General features: G+C 44.2%; 1 protein-coding gene across 2 annotated transcripts in view; it reads left to right on the top strand.

The window, feature by feature from the left end:
- Window positions 1-20202, top strand: part of KCNH1 (potassium voltage-gated channel subfamily H member 1) — a 418239-nt gene that overhangs the window by 279206 nt on the left and 118831 nt on the right. For both annotated transcript variants that reach the window (XM_069544233.1, XM_069544232.1), the window contains exon 8: window positions 18939-19138. In XM_069544233.1, the coding sequence (XP_069400334.1) occupies window positions 18939-19138 (200 nt within the window). The remainder of the gene's footprint in view (window positions 1-18938; window positions 19139-20202) is intronic.

A 20202-nucleotide genomic window follows, 5' to 3' on the forward strand; every position in this document is an offset into this window, starting at 1 on the left:
ACATCATTTCTTTTTTTTTTTTAATTTAAATGTATTTATTTTAATTGGAAGCTAATTACTTTACAATATTGTATTGGTTTTGCCATACATCAACATGAATCCGCCACGGGTGTACACGTGTTCCCCATCCTGAACCCCCTCCCTCCTCCCTCCCCGTACCATCCCTCTGGGTCATCCCAGTGCACCAGCCCCAAGCATCCTGTATCCTGCATCAAACCTGGACTGGCGATTTATTTCTTATATGATATTATACATGTTTCAATGCCATTCTCCCAAATCATCCCACCCTCGCCCTCTCCCACAGAGTCCAAAAGACTGTTCTTTACATCTGTGTCTCTTTTGCTGTCTTGCATGCAAGGTTATCGTTACCATCTTCCTAAATGCCATATATATGCATTAGTATACTGTTGGTGTTTTTCTTTCTGGCTTACTTCACTCTGGGCTCCAGTTTCATCCACCTCATTAGAACTGATTCCAGTGTATTCTTTTTAATGGCTGAGTAATACTCCATTGTGCAGACATCATTTCTGTTGTCTGGAACACCTTCCCACGTGCTTCCTTCTCACCTTGGCCTTGCCCCTCCTGCAGAATTCTCTCAGAGTGGTTTCTTCTACTCATCTCAAGGCTGATTGTGTTCTTCTAAGCACTGTTCTCTCAGTCTCTGATAACTACTGCCAAGTCAACTGCTCAGTGGAGAGGCTGTGGTGAAACTAAGAAATCTAGAGGAACTCACAGCTGTTCCATTAACAGCAGCACTATTCACAGAATAATGGAACCCAGTAAGGCCTTCCCAGGTGGTGCTAGTGGTAAAGAACCCACCTGCCCGTGCAGGAGAGGTAAGAGATGTGGCTTTGATCCCTGAGTCAGGAAGATCCCCTGGAGAAGGGCATGGAAACCCACTGCAGTATTCTTGCCTTGGAGAAGCCCATAGATAGAGGAGCCTGGTGGGCTACAGTCCATGGGATCACAAAAAATTGGAGATGACTGCAGTGACTTAGCACAAATGCATGAAACCCATTAATCTCTGATTGCTATTTTGGGGACAGATTTATCACAGTATGTAAATATATCAGTAAATAAGCTAAGTACAAGATGAATGTTGATATTTTCCCTCCCTGAGCTCAATATATCCACCACTGCTAAGCATACTTTTTATCTTTCTCCCTACCCTCAGGGCAACTTCGACTGTCTTGCAGCCCCAATGATTCAGGGCAGGGAGCCCAGGGCCCTTGGCCTGTCCTAAATGTCATAGCAGACACTCAAAGCTTGGCTGTTCCAAGCCCTGGTGAAGGTTCTGTTTCCTCCCCCAACACTTGGTGAATCTCCTTAGCATCTCTCCTCACGAGACATAATAACCTTGCTATTTTAAGGCCTAAATTTAAGTTAGTGTTAGTCATTCAGTCATGTCCGACTCTTTGTGACCCCATGGACTATAGCCACTAGGCTCCTCTGTTCATGGAATTCTGCAGACAAGAACACTGGAGAAGAGGATACATTCTTTTCTCCAGGGGATCTTCCCAATCCAGAGATCAAACCCAAGTCTCTGTAAAATCTGAATCTAGCCTAAGGTTATTTCTTCTGAACTAGGGAAAATTCATTTATCAACTGAGTCCTAATTTCTTCAGTTAACTATTTCCCCCTTTTATTTTTTAATCATCAGTACCCAAGTAGTACTAAGTACTTCTTGGCTAGGGATATTGTTTTATAATATGTTTCATAAAGACATCACACTCTTTTCCTGGAACATTTTTAAAAATAGACATAACCAGACTTTCTGAAAACGATGCCTCTAGTGGTTGCTCACGGATGAATTTAGACTTTCGCAGATGGGGGTGAGATAGCGATGCCTATAAGAATCAGGGGGGAGTTCTACAGCATCTGCTTGTTCACCCTCTTCTTACCCCACTTCACCCTTGAGTATAGCGAAACCTAGGAAACTACATCTTAAGGAGCTGTTTCAGTGATTCTAATAGGGCCCTGGTTGAGAATCATGGTCATGGAGGTTCTGGGTGAGAAGGGCCCATCTGAGTTATTATTGATTTCACATATGAATTACACTGGAGAGCAAGCACAGTGGGGAAGTTAGATGTGCAGGATCTGGGAGGCTTCTGGAAGACTTACATTTTGAGCTGGATCTTGAATGATAATAACAGCAATAACTGGCTTGTATTTGGCATGTGCTACATGGAGTACTTCACGGACAGCATCACATTTCAGTTCAGTCGCTCAGTCGTGTCCGACTCTTTGTGACCCCATGAGCCGCATCATGCCAGGCCTCCCTGTACATCACCAACTCCCGGAGCCTACCCAAACTCATGTCCACTAAGTCAGTGATGCCATCCAACCATCTCATCCTCTGTCATCCCCTTCTCTTCCTGCCTTCAATCTTTCCCAGCATCAGGGTCTTTTCCAGTGAGTCAGCTCTTTGCATCAGGTGGCCAAAGTATTGGAGTTTCAGCTTCAGCATCAGTCCTTCCAATGAATATTCAGGACTGATCTCCTTTAGAATGGACCGGTCGGATCTCCTTGCATTCCAAGGGACTCTCAAGAGTCTTCTCCAACACCACAGTTCAAAAGCATCAATTCTTCAGCACTCAGCCTTCTTTATAGTCCAACTCTCACATCCATACATGACTACTGGAAAAACCGTAGCCTTGACTAGACAGACCTTTAATCCTCACCGAAATCCTACCATAAGACAGAGAGTATTATCCCCTTTTGATGCATGAGGAAAATAGAGGTCAGAGAGGTTAAGTGCTTTGCCCAAAGTTGCACAGCAAATGAGTAGCAGATAACTGGTATTTAACCCTTGAATCATGTGACTCCAAGCCTCTACTGCGAGATGTGTCAGACCTAGTGAGAAGGAAGCAGCAGAGATTCAAGATGAATGTATTGGTAAGACAGTTATTTCCTACCTGATTAAAATCTTTGTGGAAGACAGATATCTAGGCTTATAAGAACTCCTCAGAGTCAATTATGGACATCATCATTAGTATGTAAATTATGTGTCTTTATAGACACAGTTGCCTTTCTGTATCTAAGAAAATGAGAAAGACCAAGGTTTTGTCATTAGGAATAGGTCTAGTGTCCACTTCAATTTTTCCTTTTAATCCCATAGTCCAAATTCTTAATCAGCCATTTTGGGGGAGATTACAGGGACTTCAGATCCCATGCAGTCCTGTATCTTGTCTGACTCCATCACTCGGCAGGTTTATTGATTGAAGGGAAAGAAGTAGAGTGTAGAGCAGTGGTCCTCAGCTGGCTGTGAATTTGCCTGCCAAAGGTCATGGCAATGGCTGGAGACATTCTTCATGACCACATCGGGGGTGGTCCTGGCATCAGAGGGTAGAGGCTAGAGCTTCTGCTACACATCCTGTGACGCACATGACCACTTCCCACAGCAAAGAATTCGCTGGACCAGCATACTGATGGCGCAGAGGCTGAAAAACTCTGGTGTAAAGTTTGGGGGCATGGACTTAGTATCTTAGTATCTGCCTTGGTTTGAATCCTGCTCTCTACTAGCTAGCTGTGTGATCTTGGCCCGTCTGTAATTAAGGTTAATGATAGACCCTATCTTAGAGGGCTGTTAAGAGACTGAAATATTCAATATATATGAAGCATTGGAATAGTATCCGGCAGACCTGTGTTTAGAGAGGCATCTGGTACCGTGGTGGAGGCCATTCCCGAGCCAGCCTGCCGGGGCATGAATCTTCCATCTGCCTCTTACCAGCTGCGCAACCTTGTGCCAGTCACTTAAACATTCTTGACTCAGCTTCCTTATCAGTCAAGTGAAGATAATAGTAGTAGCTACCGTTAAGATAAACCACGTATGCAAAATGGTTAGAACAATGACTCTTACGTAGTAAAACCATGTACATGCTAGTTGTCATTGTTACTGTCATCATTCCTTTTATTCAGTCATTAAGTAACTATCTGGGCCCCCAGTGCCCAAATGGGTGGGGTCACTTGCCTTACAGCTATGAGACAGTAGACTTGGGATTAGCACCACTGAGTCAGGAAAGAAGGACAGTTCTGTCTGGTGGGATAGTTGACAGCTCTCGACTTCTTGGCATCCTGGGTAGTGTGAAGCTGGGGGATCTGTCATTCTGGAGGGAAGGTGGAAAGAGGCACTGTGACCCACAGTGTCACTGGGCAGCTAAATACCTCCAATTCTGCTTTTGAAAAGCTAAGAGGCTGATGGTGGTTCAGTGAGGAAAATCAGCAGATGCTAGAGGTGCTGAGATCAGAGTTGTCAACGATGAGAAAGTGATTTCAATTTCTGTTATTATTATTGGAGGAGGTATAAGAGGCACTGTCTGTGGTCATTGTGCTGGTCCAATTTAGTTCACCATGGTGATAGTAGTACCTTCTGAATAGTTTCTTTTTTCCATTTTGAGATGGTTTTGGGAAAAAAAAAAAAAGTTTGAGCTTTGTATGAGCCTATAACTTTAGGAGTAGACATAACTGAAAATGACCCCAGTTAAGGTTAACATGCTTGCTTAAATGACTTCAAAAAGTATGTGTCATTTTTAGATGGCTTTGCTAATTAGATTCTTTTTGGTGACTCATATTGGAGAAATAGGGCTCCCATTGTGAAGTAAAGCAAGGCCTGGATTTGCAAACCTGCAAGGCAGCCTACTGTTAGCCAGGTAAGACTGTACTTAATGGTCATTTCTTTGCAATCAAGAACTCAGCAAGCACAAAATAAGTGAAAGTAGCAAATTATTTGGAGACCTTTTCAACTTGCGTCTGACCTTCTTGATTCATTTGCAGAAGTAATTGCCTGTGGAAATTGCTGGGCCTTTATCTGTGGTGCTATTAAAACACTGGTTGAAATGAGGTGGCACAGGCTGCATTGTTAATGGGTTACCATGGGGTAGGAGTGTTGTTTTTATTCAACAGATGAGAAATAGCTGAAAATAACCTTCTGTCTCCCTGTAAGAATTCTGCTTGTTAAGTGACAGTCACCACCACGGCAGAGGTTTAGCGTGGTATAGGAATTTGTGCTATTCTTAGCAAGATATTAAATGAGAGTTTGCAGGCTTTTCTTGTTATAGGGAATGTTAGGAGGGTTTTATATTCTCTGATTTGGGGGGAATAGCTGTCCAACTTGAGGAATGAGGGGCATAGTTCAGTTCAGTTCAGTTGCTCAGGCGTGTCCCACTCTTTGCGACCCCATGAGCTGCAGCATGCCAGGCCTCCCTGTCTGACACCAACTCCCAGAGCCCACCCAAACTCATGTCCATTGAGTCAGTGATGCCATCCAACTGTCTCATCCTCTGTGGCCCCCTTCTCCTCCTGCCTTCAATCTTTCCCAGCAGTAGGGTCTATTCCAATGAGCCAGTTCTTCGCAGTAGGTGGCCCAAAGAGGGCATAGTGCTGGCAGGAAATTCAGAGCTGAGCGTAGTGTTTCCATTGGTGTCCCAGGCATCAAGGTATCACTGACCTGGGCTTACTCTCTCATTCTCTCCTGGCTTTATTGCCATTGTTCTGTCCAGTGGAATAAGGTCAGCTGCCTTCATAGCCTCTAGTGCTTCCTCAATATGGCCCACTATTTTTTCCCCCCTCTGACCATTCTCCTCCCTTGGGGTAAGGCCTTATGCTTAAAACTTAATAGGGAAATACTGAGGATGAGTATGAGGTAAAGCAGAGCTTCTCAAACTTCAGAGGGCATCAACATCACCTGGAGAGTTTGAAAAAACACAAATTCCTGGACCTCACCCCCAAACATTCTGATTCAGTAGGTCTGGGGTGGGCCTGAGAACTTGCATTTCTACCAAATGCCTGTGCCCAAGACCAAACTTTGAGAAGCTCTCGTGCGATATTATGATTCATGATAAGAAATGCATGTTTAGTCTTTGTCCCTATCTTTGACACAGAGCTGCTAAAACCCTTGACATTTTCTGTGATGAAAGCAATAAAGGTGTCTCTTGAGGTGTTAACGGGGTGACTTGTGGGCCCCGCCGAAGGATGGAGGCTGGTTGCCGATGGGGCCAGCCATGTGGTACAGACTTGGAACTTTCAGCCCCGCCCCTGACCTGGGAAAGGAGAGACAATGGAGACTGAGTTCAGTCACCAGTGATGCAATCAAGCATGCCTATGTGATGGATCTGCCATCAAAACTCAGAAGGATGGATTTGGAGAACTTTCAGGTTCGTGAACCCGAATGCTTCCGTGTACCACCATGCTAGACCCCAAACTCCACAGGGGCAGGAGTCTCTTTGTTTGGAGCCTCATCCTATATGTGTCTTCATCTGGCTATTGATTCGTATCCCTTAATATCCTTTGTGATAAACCAGTGATCTAGTGAGTAAACTACGGGAGTTGGTGATGGACAGGGAGGCCTGGCGTGCTGCGGTTCATGGGGTCACAAAGCGTCGGACACGACTGAGCAACTGAACTGAACTGAGTAAACGAATTTCCTGGGTTCTCTGAGCCCCTCTAGCAAATGAATCTAATACAAAGGGGATGTAGTGGGACTCTCTGATGTACAACCAGACAATCAGAAGCACAGGTGACAACCTAGACTTGCGTTGGGAACTGAAGTAGAGGGCTGTCTTTGGATTGAGCCCTCAGCTTATTGGAGTCTGATGGTCTCAAAAATTGAGCTGAATTGTAAGACATCCAGTTGGTGTCAGAGAATTGGTGATGGCATGTGGGAAAAGCAAACCCACACTGGGTTTGGCTCTAGCTCTCTTTGTGCGTGCTAAAGTCAGTTGTGTCTGATTCTTCGTGACCCTATGGATTCTAGCTCACCAGGCTCCTCTGTCCATGGGATTCTCCAGGCAAGAATACTGGAGTGGGTTGCCATTTCCTCCTCAGGGGGATCTTCCCAACCCAGGGATTGAAACCATGTCTCTGATGTCTCCTGCACTGGCAGGCAGGTTCTTTACCACTCGCACCACCTGGGAAGCCCAGGTTCTAGTTCTCTTCGTACCTTGTATAATTGAACCTAGACAAACTCACCTTTTTGGAGTAGTGTCTTCAAGTGTTAGTCAACTGTGTTTACTGAGCACCTACTGAATGCAAAGAAATATGCCCCTGAAATGACCCCACCACTTCCTGCAGTCTGGAAAGTCACTATTTAAGGACAAGCGTAAGCCTATATACTGCAGGAGAAGGTACCCACCCAAAGCCGAGGACTGAAGAGACTGGAGTCAGGGGTGACTGATGGAGGGATGTTCACAGTGGGTGGTTCAAAAGAGGAAACTAAGATTGATTTCCAGTCCCCCCCATGCCAGCATTGTGGTTAGCATTTGTCACTGCTGGCATTTATCACGGTAACTCATTGACTCTTCACTGGGACTCTGAGAGGCGGAGATTACCCTCTCCCTTTCATAAATGAGGAAACTGAGGCTCTTATGACTTGAGTTAGTGGCAGGACCAATAATTCAACCCCTTGATTCCTTCTCTTTGGAGCCTGAGCTGTGTTCACTGAACCATGTTGCTTCCCAGCACATGACTCACTTGAGTACTGAGCTAACATTTGTTGAATTAAAACATCTGAGGATTAACTTAGTGAAGGAACATTTCCAGGAAATAACCTGGAAATGGTCCTTAACCATTCTGCAATTAATTCTTGTTATTTTATATTGAGCATTTATTTTGTACCAGGTACTGTGATAAGCAATTTATATACATTATACCACTTATTTAAAAATAAACCAAAAGGTAATTATTAAAGTCTACTATATATGATGAAATTTAGAGAGGGTGAACCCATCATCTCAAGGTTGGGGGTGGAACCAGGATTCCAAATCTCACCTTTTCGTCTAGAGCACAAACCGCATTCTCCTGTGCTGGCTTGATCTGCTGGCATGGCCAGGAGCCTTTACTTCTTTTCCTCCCCTTTGTTGCTACCCATTTCTTCCCAGACAATGAGTTTCATAGCTATGGGCTTCAAATCACAGGAATTAAGGTTTTGAAAGTTAGTTGCCAGTCACCATGCCAATATAAACATCCTCACGCCCACTCTGTCATTATCCCATTAGAATAAGCAAAAGCAATAACAGCAAAGACCAAAAATACGTTAACAAAATTAGATGTGTTGCTGTCATGTGGGCCAGATGACATGAAATAAGAGTTAGATCTGGTTTCCAGGCCTCACTCCCTACCCTCTATTCCTGTCTCCACTGCCCCCACCTGACCACTTACTCTCATCCTTCGGTTCTTCCTAATCCACAAGCGGCTTCATTCAGAACCACTCAGTAATCATTCTGTCAGCTGGTATGTCAAAGTTCTTCAACATTTATGGATTTTAGAGATTCCTTTGAAAGCATCTGTTTGTACACTATGTGGTGGTTTCACACATGTCTCTTCTGGACTGCCGTATTTTCCTGTAATGATAAATTTTGAGTCCACCTGAGGCTCAGATGGTAAAGAAAGTGCCCGCAGTGCAGGAGACCTGGGTTCAATCCCTGGGTTGGGAAGATCCCCTAGAGGAAGGCATGGCAACCCACTCCAGTATTCTTGCCTGGAGAATCCCGTGAACAGAGGAGCCTGGTGGGCCACAGTCCATGGGATCGCAAAGAGCTGGACACAACTGAGCAACTAAGCACAGCACAGCATGCAGTTAAAAGACAGACTCCATTCAGACTACTGTTCCTCGCTATTGTCTTGAGGAAAGGTTCTTGGGTGTGTGTACTCTTTACAGGTGACTATAGGACTTCCCTGGTGGCTCAGACGGTAAAGCATCTGCCTACAATGCAGGAGACCGGGGTTCAGTCCCTGGGTTGGGAAGATCTCCTGGAGAAGGAAATGGCAACCCGCTCCAGTATCCTTGCCTGGAAAATACCACGGACAGAGGAGCCTGGTAGACTATAGTCCATGGGGTCTCAAAGAGTCCGCAGGATTGAGCGACTTCACTTTCCCTTTTTCACAGGACGATGAGCTGTAAAGATAGATACACTGGGGGTCTGTATGTTCCTGCTCCATACTCCAGACACTTTAACACAGTATCCCATTTCCCTAACAATCCAGGGAGGTAAACAGGTATTTTTCCTGCTGTCAGATGAACAGAAATGAAGGGGGAAGGAAGTAATTTGCCTCTGGCCACACAGCTCTTAAGTGGCTGAGCTGACATTTCAACCCAGGAGGGTGTAACTCTGAGGATAGCATCTTTCCTTCAGATAACATTATGGGTACACAGGTTTCTGCAGTCACTGATCAGGATTTGCTGGGCTACACCTAATGTAGGAAGCAGAAGATTCAACTTCTGAGCTCTTTCTCTGCCTTCTTAGACTCTACTTTCTGTATGTCATTCATGTCGTGGAAGTGGGAGAATGTCTCTGAACTGCTTGGAAATCTCAATGCCTGTGTTAGGTGTGTTAATAACTTTCCCTCCAAACCCACCAGCATAGCTACCTGACTTAATGAGCATTTCATGCTCATCAGATGGCTGGCTAATGGGGAATTAAGGATTGCTGCTGCTGCTAAGTTGCTTCAGTCGTGTCCGACTCTGTGCGACCCCATAGACGACAGCCCACCAGGCTCCTCCGTCCCTGGGATTCTCCAGGCAAGAACACTGGAGTGGGTTGCCATTTCCTTCTCCAATACAAGAAAGTGAAAAGTGAAAGTGAGGTCGCTCAGTCGTGTCCGACTAGACTGGTGATTTTGTTTTAAGGGAAATTCATATAACAAGTCTTTTTCCTTTTTCTCCAAAAAAAAAAAAAAAAAAAAGAAGAAGAAATTAGGCGTCATTTTTAAAAAAGAGCTGTAGTGAGGCATGATCTTAATGGATATTGAATTTCAGGCGCTATCTAGTTTAACGCAAATTTAGAAATAGCTTCTGTTTCCTCAATTTTTCTTGTTGGTACCTATGAAAGCTGAGGGTGCTGCGTAGCCAGAGAGGAAGAAGCCTTAAAGAAGCAAGGAGGGGAGAGAGGGAGAGAGAATGTTATAGCCTATATTCAGAAACTGGCTTTTTATAGATAAGCAACTCTTTCCATCTACCTTTGCCCGTAAAAGAGAAAAATCAGTGAATACCCAACATGCTTATTTGAAGAGGAAATCAAAACTAATGTTCATGTCCATAGAGTTTGACAACATATTGTAAATTAAAACTTGGATTGCAATAGAAGATAGACTCAGTAGCATGCTTCCCAAAGTTCCCAGGAGTAGCAGCATCACCTGGGAACTTGTTAGAATGAAAACTCTCTAGGGCCCACCTTGGTGGCTCATATGGTAAAGAATCTGGCTGCAATGCAGGAGACCCGGGTTCCATTTCTGGGTCGGGAAGATCCCCTGGAGACGGGAATGGCAACCCGCTCCAGTATTCTTGCCTGGAAAATCCCATGGACAGAGGAGCATGGTGGGCTACAGTCCATGGGGTCTCAAAGAGTCAGACATGACTGAGCAACTTTCTTTTTTGGGGGGCCCGCCGAATACCTACTGAATCAGAAATTAGGGTTAAGGCCCGCTCAAGCTGTTAAAAACCCTGATGAACTTTTGCTGGGTGTTAAGAATACAGAAACAAACATAGGTGTTAGGGTAGAGTCTTCTTTACATTCTAGTTTATTATGTGGAATTCCACATTGAACTAAGTCAGAGTGGATAGACCCATAAACTACCAACAGAGGGCAATGATCTTTAAATGATTACAAAGAGGAAAAAGATTCATATTCTTTATCTCTAAGTGTTGATAGAGATAAGCTTTGCCAGCTGTAGGGGCACCTTATTATTTACAGTTATTTTTCTTCTTGAATTTTGAAGTCCATTATGCCGTGCAAGTTTGTTTATTAAAACTTGGAGTGCATTTTCCAACAGGAATAATTTTATGAATAATGACCAACTTCCTGGAGAAGCCTACAAGTCTGTTTAACCCACTGATTATTAGAAATATGCTGGGGACGTCCCTGGCAAGCCCGTGGTTAAGACTCCGCGCTTCAATGCAGGGAGTGCAGGTTCAGTCCCTGATTGGGGAACTAAGATCCCACATGCTTCGTGGCACTGCCAAAAAATAAGTATCAAAGCAAACAAAGAATTAGATTGTTATATTAAAAGTGTGCTAGTGAGAGTTGACAGCTCTGCACAAGCTGGTCACCTGGCATTCCAGAGATACCCTTCTAACAACAGGACAGTTTCCTGCCTTCTTTGCTTCCCCTTGGTAGCAGGTAGATGAGCTGCACCTGGAGTAGGTGTACCAAAGAGGGACAGGAGAGGGGAAGGGGTGTGGCTGATAAAAGTCTGTTATTTGTTGCAGAGAATAGTCAGCAGCTTAGGACCTGAGGCCTGTTCAACACTCCTTAGCACAGATTCCCTCCTTGAACATCTTTCTGTCCCACCAAAGATCCTAGGGGTTGTGCTGCCTCCTTCCTTTTCCATTGCCTTTAATATATTGTGTCCAACTATAGGGCTTCCTAATATTTGGGGCTCATAGAACAAACTCTCAGTTTCCCTTCTCCCTTGCCTTTTGAGGGACTGTGAAGAAATTTATCCAGGTGCTAAAAGAAAGCTGACTAGAAGTTTAAAAAGCGTCCTTGTTAATGCTGGTCCTTCCACCAGCACGCCCCATGACTGCTGTCACCACCTGCTCATCTGCTTTCTCACCTGCCCTCTGCTCTCTTCTCTTTTCCTTTTCTTATCACTTTGATCTGCTGGAGGAAAGTTAACAAAAGAAGAAAGAGAGAAAAGTATATGAAATAACCCAAGAAAATTTTCTTAAAATAAAGGGCATAAATTCTTGGGTTGAAAAGGCTTATTGAAAGCCTAGCAAAATGGAGAGAACCTGAACCAGAGCAGATGGTACATCTTTATGCATTTGTAGAACACTGTGAAAAATGAATTTCTAGAGAGGAGAAAGAAAACAGGTTCAGTATGAAAGAGGAAGGGTCTGAATACTTTTGACTTCTCAACAGCAAGACACTGGGGAAATACCCCCAAAATTCTGGGAGAAATGATTTCTAATCTAGAATTCTATACCCAGACAAGCTATTAACTGAGTATGAGTCAACATCTTAGGTCTCAAAGGTTTTGCTCCCTTTTTAGTAAGCTGTTAGAGGATGTCTTTGACCAACAAAAAGGAATAAGCCAAAACAGAAGACACAAGACACAGACATCGAAGGCTCAGACTCAATAGGTGGAGTGACTTCCTGGGTGGACGCATCCACACAGCTGACAGTGGAACAGTTCAGAAGCTTCTAGGGAGGACTTCTTTGAGGAAATGAAGTGGATAGACGAGCTAATGGGTTTTAACATATTAAGGGACGTATTTATCTGTGGGAGAGTCTGGAGTCAAATTAGTGACAGCTAAACCAAGCAAATGAAAAGACAGAGTCTATTATTAGAAAACATTGCAGGAAAGGAAAAGTAACCACTGTCATCACATGAAATGTAACCACAAGACTTATCTGTGCCTGGCATTCATTTAGTTGTAATGTAAACAGATAATTGTCTAACCAAAATGATGGTAGAATATTTTGGGAGGGTGGGACAATGGGAAAAGGTATTGGGTTTGAGTGTGAGATTGGAAGTAAGGGAAGGGGAAGTGAGTGGAAGCTAAATTCCCAGAGGTCAGTGGATAACACCTGAAACTAAAGTATCTGGACACAGTGATCTGAGCATGATATTCAGATGCGGAGATCAGTAGCAAAGCAATCAGCTACTTGAAAGTGGGTGCTTCTGCAGAGGAGGAGATAGGGTGAAAAGGAAGAAGGCCGAGAGGACTAAGGATTTTATGAAATCTTAGCCACTTAACTCTTTAAACAGTGTATATGTATAATGTATACAAAAAGAGTTACTAAACTTTCTAAAGAGAGATGAAAACTTTTGCTGCCTTTCCTCCCAAAGTCCATGCAGAGATTTCTAATTAAGGGTCAGAGAATATTGTCTTATTTTTCTCTGGGTGGGACACAGAGCTTCAGTGTGATAGAATGTTAACTCTTTTTTTTAACCTGCTCTTATCCAAATCCACAGTTTGGGTTGGGGTTGGCAAAGGCCCTCTTACTTCTTTCCCATCTTGGGAGGACCCAACTGATCCACAGTGAGAGTCACCCAGGGTGCTCCCCACACTGTGGAGTTCAGCCCTGACAGTGACATGACCGTCTCCCTCTCTCCCTCCCCACATCTCATTCAAACACGTTCATGTCATAGCTCGACTTCAAGTCTTCCAGTTCAATTTTGAGTATTTAAGGGCATAATACATCATATATAGACATCAATAAATAAAATACACACATTCAAAGCATATAACCGTTGGACCATAAAGAAGGCTGAGCACCAAAGAATTGATGCCTTTGAATTGTGGTGCTGGATAAGACTCTTGAGAGTCCCTTGGACTGCAAGGAGATCAAACCAGTCAGTTCTAAAGGAAATCAGTCCTGATTCATTGGAAGGACTGATGCTGAAGCTCCAATACTTTGGCCACTCCTGATGTGAAGAGCCGACTCATTGGAAAAGACCCTGATGCTGGGAAACACTGAGGGCAAGAGGAAAAGGGGGAGACAGAGGGTGAGACGGTTGGATGGCATCGACTTAACAGATATGAGTTTGTGCAAACTCCAGGAGACGGTGAAGGACAAGGAAGCCTGGCATGCTTCACTCCATGGGATTACAAAGAGTCAGACACAACTGAACCACAATAAACCCCACTTCACATAAAATTAGAGAAGGGACATTGAGAGAAGAAGTACCCATTTTTAATAATAATAATATTTCATAATAGTAAATAATAATTGAATAACGTCCTCCTGTGGAGCCTTAACCTTCCAGAATGCCTCAGAAGCAGGCAGGGGTGGGAAGAGTGGGCATCACTGCCTTAACTGACCAGCACACAGTTTCTCAGACCTGTGCCTGGTTCACAGATCATGGACAAGAAAGCTATTCTGATTGTATTAGTTTGTTGTAACTCTGTTTTTAAGCTCCAAGATTCAATTAACTTTCAGCGGCCATTCTGAGAAAGGCACCTCTACTCGGCATGGATGACCTCTGGTTCATAGTGGACCAGAAAACCGAGCTGAGGCAGGACTGCCATGCAGGCTCGTTGAGTGAGAGTCAGACTCCTTGGGAACAAAACTGTCCTTGATCACGCTTGGTGGCATTACTGGACAGGAGGAGCTGTGGCCCCTCTTGTGTTTGAGGTCATTTACGAGCTTAGAAGAGCTGACATCTGCATTCTTCAGGTTGGATGACTTCTGCTTTTCATCTGGCTCCTTTTGTTCAGATGGGTACCACTCCTGGCACCTGTCCAGAGCTGGCAGCATGCTTTCCCATCCTCATTTACAATTCTTGTTGGATAGATTTGTGTCTTCAGTTTTCCAGGCAGCCGTGTCCAATGCTGCCAGATAGATTTACCTGAAGATTTCCTTCCCTCCCCTCCATATCTCTGCCTTTCTTTTACTTTCCCTCCCTTAGTCTGTCAAGCCGAGGAAGAGTATTCAAAAGAGATGATTGGGATGTGTCTGTACAATGGGTTCTATTCATCGGTAGAGAGGCACGAACTGTTGATACATGCAACAGTGTGGATGGACGTGAGGGGCATTTTAGTCGGTGAAAAAAGCCAGTCTCAAAAGCTCATACTGTATGATTCTATTTCTGTGATGTTCTTGAGATGATGTAATTATCAAAAGGGAGAAGAGATTAGTGGTTGCTGGGGGAGTGAGTATAAAGGGGTAGCAAAAGGGAGATGGCTGTGGTGATGGAATATTTCTGTATTTTGATTGTGGTGCTTGGTACACGTGAATGTACACATGTGATCAAATGATGCAGAACTATAGCTATACTTCATAACAATGTAAATCATTCAGTTTTTCTATTATCCTCCAGTTGTATAAGCTGTAACCAGTGAGGCAGTTAGGTGAAGGGTACACACGGATCTCTGTACTATCTTTACAGATTTCTGTGAATTTATAATTATTTTTAAGGTAACACTTTTTTCTTAATAAAACAAATTATTGATACATGCAACAACACAGATCAATCTCAGACTAATTCAGTTCAGTTCAGTCGCTCAGTCGTGTCCGACTCTGTGAGACCCCATGAATTGCAGCACACCAGGCCTCCCTGTCCATCACCAACTCCCGGAGTTCACTCAGACTCAGGTCCATCGAGTCAGTGATGCCATCCAGCCATCTCATCCTCTGTCATCCCCTTCTCCTCCTGCCCCCAATCCCTCCCAGCATCAGAGTCTTTTCCAATAAGTCAACTCTTCGCATGAGGTGGCCAAAGTACTGGAGCTTCAGCTTTAGCATCATTCCTTCCAAAGAAATCCCAGGGTTGATCTCCTTCAGAATGGACTGGTTGGATCTCCTTGCAGTCCAAGGGACTCTCGAGTCTTCTCCAACACCACAGTTCAAAAGCATCAATACTTCGGCGCTCAGCCTTCTTCACAGACTAATTAGACTGAATGAAATAAGCCAAGCAAAAAAGGAAACAGAAGAAAATACAGATAATTAGACTACATCAAAACTAAAACCTTTAGTGCTGTGAACCATACCATTAAGAAAGTGAAAAGACAACCCACATGATATGAGACACTATTTGCAAATCGTATCTAATAAAGAATTTATATCCAGAATATATTAATAACTTATAACTCAGTAATAATAAGACAAGTCCAGTTGAAAAATGGGCATAGGATTTGAGTGGACATTCTCCAAAGAAAGCATGCCAATGGTCATTAAGCACATGAAAAGACGTTTAACATCATCAGTCATGTGAGAAATGCAAACCAAAGCTTCAGAGAGATATCAGTTTACACTCACTAGGATGGCAATAATCAAAAAGACAGGTGATAACAAGTGTTGATAAGGATGCGGAGACATGTGGAGACATTTCCACCACTAGTGGAAATGTAAAATGGTGCAGCTACTTTGGAGGATAGTTTGGCCGTGGTTCAAAATGTTAGACATAATTACTGTATGACATAGTAATTTTACTCCAAAATAATTGAGAACATGTTCAGACAAAAGCTTGCACACAAGTGTTCATAGCAGCATTATTTATCAGTAGAAAGGCCCCAATGCCTATGAACTGATGAATGGATAAATGAAATACGGAATATCCATCCCGTAGGACATTAGTCAACAATAAAAAGGAATGAAGTACTGATACATGCTATAACATGGATGAACCTTGAAATCTTTATTCTAAATGAAGCTAGTTACAGGAGGCCACATGTATTATTTAATTTGCACGAAATGTCCAGAATAGGCAAATCTATAGGGACAGAAAGTAGATTTTCAGTTGCCTAGGGCTAGGGGATTAGGGCGGAAATGAGGAATGATTAATAATGGGAACAGGGTTTCCTTTGGCAAAGCGTGAAAATATGCTATACTTAGATTGTGGTAATGTTCGCACAGCTCGAGCAATGTACTAGAAGCCCTTGAACTGTACACTTTAAATGGAGGTATTGTATGGTGTTTAAAGAGAGTATTTACCATACGATTCCATTTATATAAAATATTTTAAAATGCGAGCTAGTCTACAGAAAGCATCAGCAGTTTCTTGGGGATAGAAGGGTCAGGGGGATTATAAATGGACATGACCAAATTTTTAGGGGTGATGGATATGCTACTGTCTTGATTGTGCTAATTGTTTCATGGGTGTATATGTGTCAGAACCCACCAAGTTGTATACTTTAACATGTACAGTTTATTGTAGTTCAGTTCAGTTACTCAGCCGTGTCCGACTCTTTGTGACCCCATGAACCGCAGCACACCAGGCCTCCCTGTCCATCACCAACTCCCGGAGCCCACCCAAACCCATGTCCATTGAGTCGGTGATGCCATCCAACCATCCCATCCTCTGTCGTCCCCTTCTCCTCCTGCCCTCAATCTTTCCCAGCAGCAAGGTCTTTTCCAGTGAGTCAGCTCTCCGCATCAGGTAGCCAAAGTATTGGAGTTTCAGCTTCAAAATCAGTCCTACCAATGAACACCCAGGACTGATCTCCTTTAGGATGGACTGGTTGGATCTCCTTGCAGTCCAGGGGACTCTCAAGAGTCTTCTCCAGCACCACAGTTCAAAAGCATCAATTCTTTGGCACTCAGCTTTCTTTATGGTCCAACTCTCACATCCACACGTGACTACTGGAAAAACCATAGCCTTGACTAGACGGACCTTTGTTGGCGAAGTAATGTCTCTGCTTTTTAATATGCTGTCATTGTATTTCAGTCACTTCTTTTTTAAAATAAGCCATAGCAAAAACATGCAATTCACTAATGTGACAAACACATTTGTTGGGCACCAGTGTAGCACTAGCCCCCAGGGTTTAGTGGCAGGGAAAAGCTGAGTCCAGCCTGCAGGACCACCCCGTAAGGGCAAGGTGAGCAAGAATGCAATTGCGAAATGGCATGTACAGTGTGAGCTCAACAGAAATACGGTCTCTGACTTGGGATTTTTCGGCTTTACAGTGGTGCAAAATTGATATGCCTTCAGAAACTGTATTTCCAGTTTTGAATTTTGATCTTTTCCTGGGCTAGTGATGTACAGAGTGATTCTCTTGGGATGCTAGGCAAGTGGCAGTGAGCTGCAGCTCCTAGTCAGCCATGCGATCATAAAGGGAAACAGCCATCTTGCTTTTCACTTTCAGTACAATATTTAATAAACTACATAAGATATTTCACAAGTTTATTATAAAACAGACTTTGTGTTACATTGTCCAATTGTAAGCTAATGTATGTGTTCTGAGCATGTCTAAGGTAATTAGGCTGAGCAATGATGCTGGGTTTCGAAGATCCCCTGGAGAAGGAAATAGCAGCCCACTCCTGTATTCTTGCCTGGAGAATCCCATGGACCATGGAGCCTGGTAGACTACGGTCCATGAGGTCCCAAAGAGTCGGACATGACTGAGCGACTTGTTTCACTTTCTTTCAGTTTCAGGATGCTCGGTAGATTACATGTATAAGTGCATTTTTAACTTAAGACATTTCCAACTTATGATGGGTTTATCTGGATGTAACTGTGTGATAAGTTGAGTTAGATTTGTATGCTTGGGAAGTCTCATAGTCACCCTCATGGGGACAGATGGAGGGGAGGAGTGCTGGGGAGGCTTCCTGGAAGAGGTAGCACTTGAGCTTAGCATCCAAAGGCAGATACAGTTTACACATAGAATGTGGGGTTTTCTGATGACATAATGGACATGTAGGGGGAGCGCAGTAGCATGTAGTATGTGCTTGTTACATGTCAGAGGGGACCTGACTTTATTCTGTTCATATCAAAGCCATGCTTGTCCCCCAGGAGCCGCATCACAGTGCAGTGGCGTGTTGGGTTAACACGCACCTCAACAATAAAACAAAGATCTAACATCCTTCAGTGTTCTCGGCAGGCTTGCTCTTATTTAATTATCTGTGATTCCATTGTTAAAGTCTGTCCTTTTGCTGTGTTGTTTGCTGTGTGAGAACCAGGACTGAGGGACACGTTCCCCCATCCTGTCTCCAGCAGGTAGGGTCGTTGACAGACAGCACAGTTTTAAAAAGATGATTTGCTGATTTGTATTTGGGTTACCCTGGAGAAGGAAATGGCAACCCACCCCAGTATTCCTGCCTGGAAAACCCCATGGATGGAGGAGCCTGGGAGGCTACAGTCCACGTGGTCACAAAGAGTTGGACACGATTGAGTGACTTCAGTCCTTGGATTTGGGCTGGTACAGAGCATATAAGAACACATTGAACTAGCAGCTTCAGGCATGGCTCAAACTTTTTGTTACAAGTATACATGAAGCAGTTCAACCGTCCTGTCCCCAGCCCGCACTGCTATCTGTATCCTGGTTCTGGCCCCAGTCATGCCAGTCCCCTTAACCCTCTCTCTGTCTCCAAAAAGTCTCACCTGACTCTTTCTGGGTCCAATCCCAGAGTGTCCTGGGCTGAGCTTCTCCTGAGAAGGTCAGGACCGTCTGCTCCGGAGCAGCCACTCTGGCCATTGGCCTGCATTGAGCAAGTTTGACGTTCTTGGGTCCTGTTCAGGGACCACTCACGTGTGTGTTTTTCTCCTCCTCTTGCCGCTAGCCCTCCTCTATGCCACCATCTTTGGGAACGTGACGACCATTTTCCAACAGATGTACGCCAACACCAACAGGTACCATGAGATGCTGAACAGTGTCCGGGACTTCCTGAAGCTCTACCAGGTGCCCAAGGGGCTGAGCGAGCGAGTCATGGATTACATCGTGTCCACCTGGTCCATGTCCAGAGGCATCGACACGGAGAAGGTAAGGAGGCTCAGGCAAACCACTCGCCCCTCAGCCTTCCCAGGGATTCCTGAGCCTCACCTCGGATGGTTCTCAGACCCGGCCGTGCATCTGAACCCACCTGGATGTAGTTTTGGAATCCCAGGTCCCACCTCCAGAAACTTTGCTTGCCCATCAACCTTTCTGAAGGACCAGAAATTAAGAGAGATTTTACAAAACTGGTAAGGCAGATTGTATCAGTACCTCCGGAAGAGGAGATGGACTAGCAGTCTGTCTATGGCAGGATTTCCTTATCAGCTGATATGCTGATAAGAGTCAGGGCCACCCAGGGTGAGATGACCAGTATTACTGATTTTCCTTTCACCTCAGGCCCCAAGATGACATATTTCTGCTGCTAGCCCACTTTCGATTCAAAGCTTCCAATTCAGATTTTTTATATATTTTTCATTGCATGAATTTTGATTCTCAGACTATTGCACCACCCTATGATTTGTTTGGGGACTTCCTTGGTGGCTGAGACGGTTAAGAATCTGCCTGTAATGCAGGTGACCCAGGTTCGATCCCTGGATTGGGAAGATCCCCTAGAGAAGGCCATGGCAACCCACTCCAGTACTCTTTTCTCAGAAATCCTTTGGACAGAGGAGCCTAGCGGACTACAGTCTGTGGGGTGGCAAAGAGTTGAACACGACTGAGAGACGAACCCATGATTTGTCTTGATGACGGAGTTTTTAACATCTCCTTAAATTTTGTGTCCAAGGCTATTGCTTTACTCTAGTCTTTGCCCTGATGGGACTCCTAGGATGTGGTTATTAAAAACGGTTTTCCAGTCATCATCCTGGACCTTTGGAATCAGAATTTTGTGAGGAGGAATGAGGTGGGATAGAGATGGACAATCTGCATTTTGAACAAGGGTCCTGTTCATTAGACAAGTCTGGGAGATACTGACCAAGGGCTTTTACTTAATAAGCAGTTGATTTGACCAGAGCATCCCTTAGGCTCTTTTCTAGATGTTCCTGTGAAATGGAAATGGCAATAGATCCCTACCAGTCTCCAAAAGTTGCATTATTCTAGATGCATTCCAATAA

The sequence above is a fragment of the Ovis canadensis genome, chromosome 12 (assembly GCF_042477335.2).
Source record: "Ovis canadensis isolate MfBH-ARS-UI-01 breed Bighorn chromosome 12, ARS-UI_OviCan_v2, whole genome shotgun sequence".
In the NCBI taxonomy this organism is placed as follows: domain Eukaryota; kingdom Metazoa; phylum Chordata; class Mammalia; order Artiodactyla; family Bovidae; genus Ovis; species Ovis canadensis.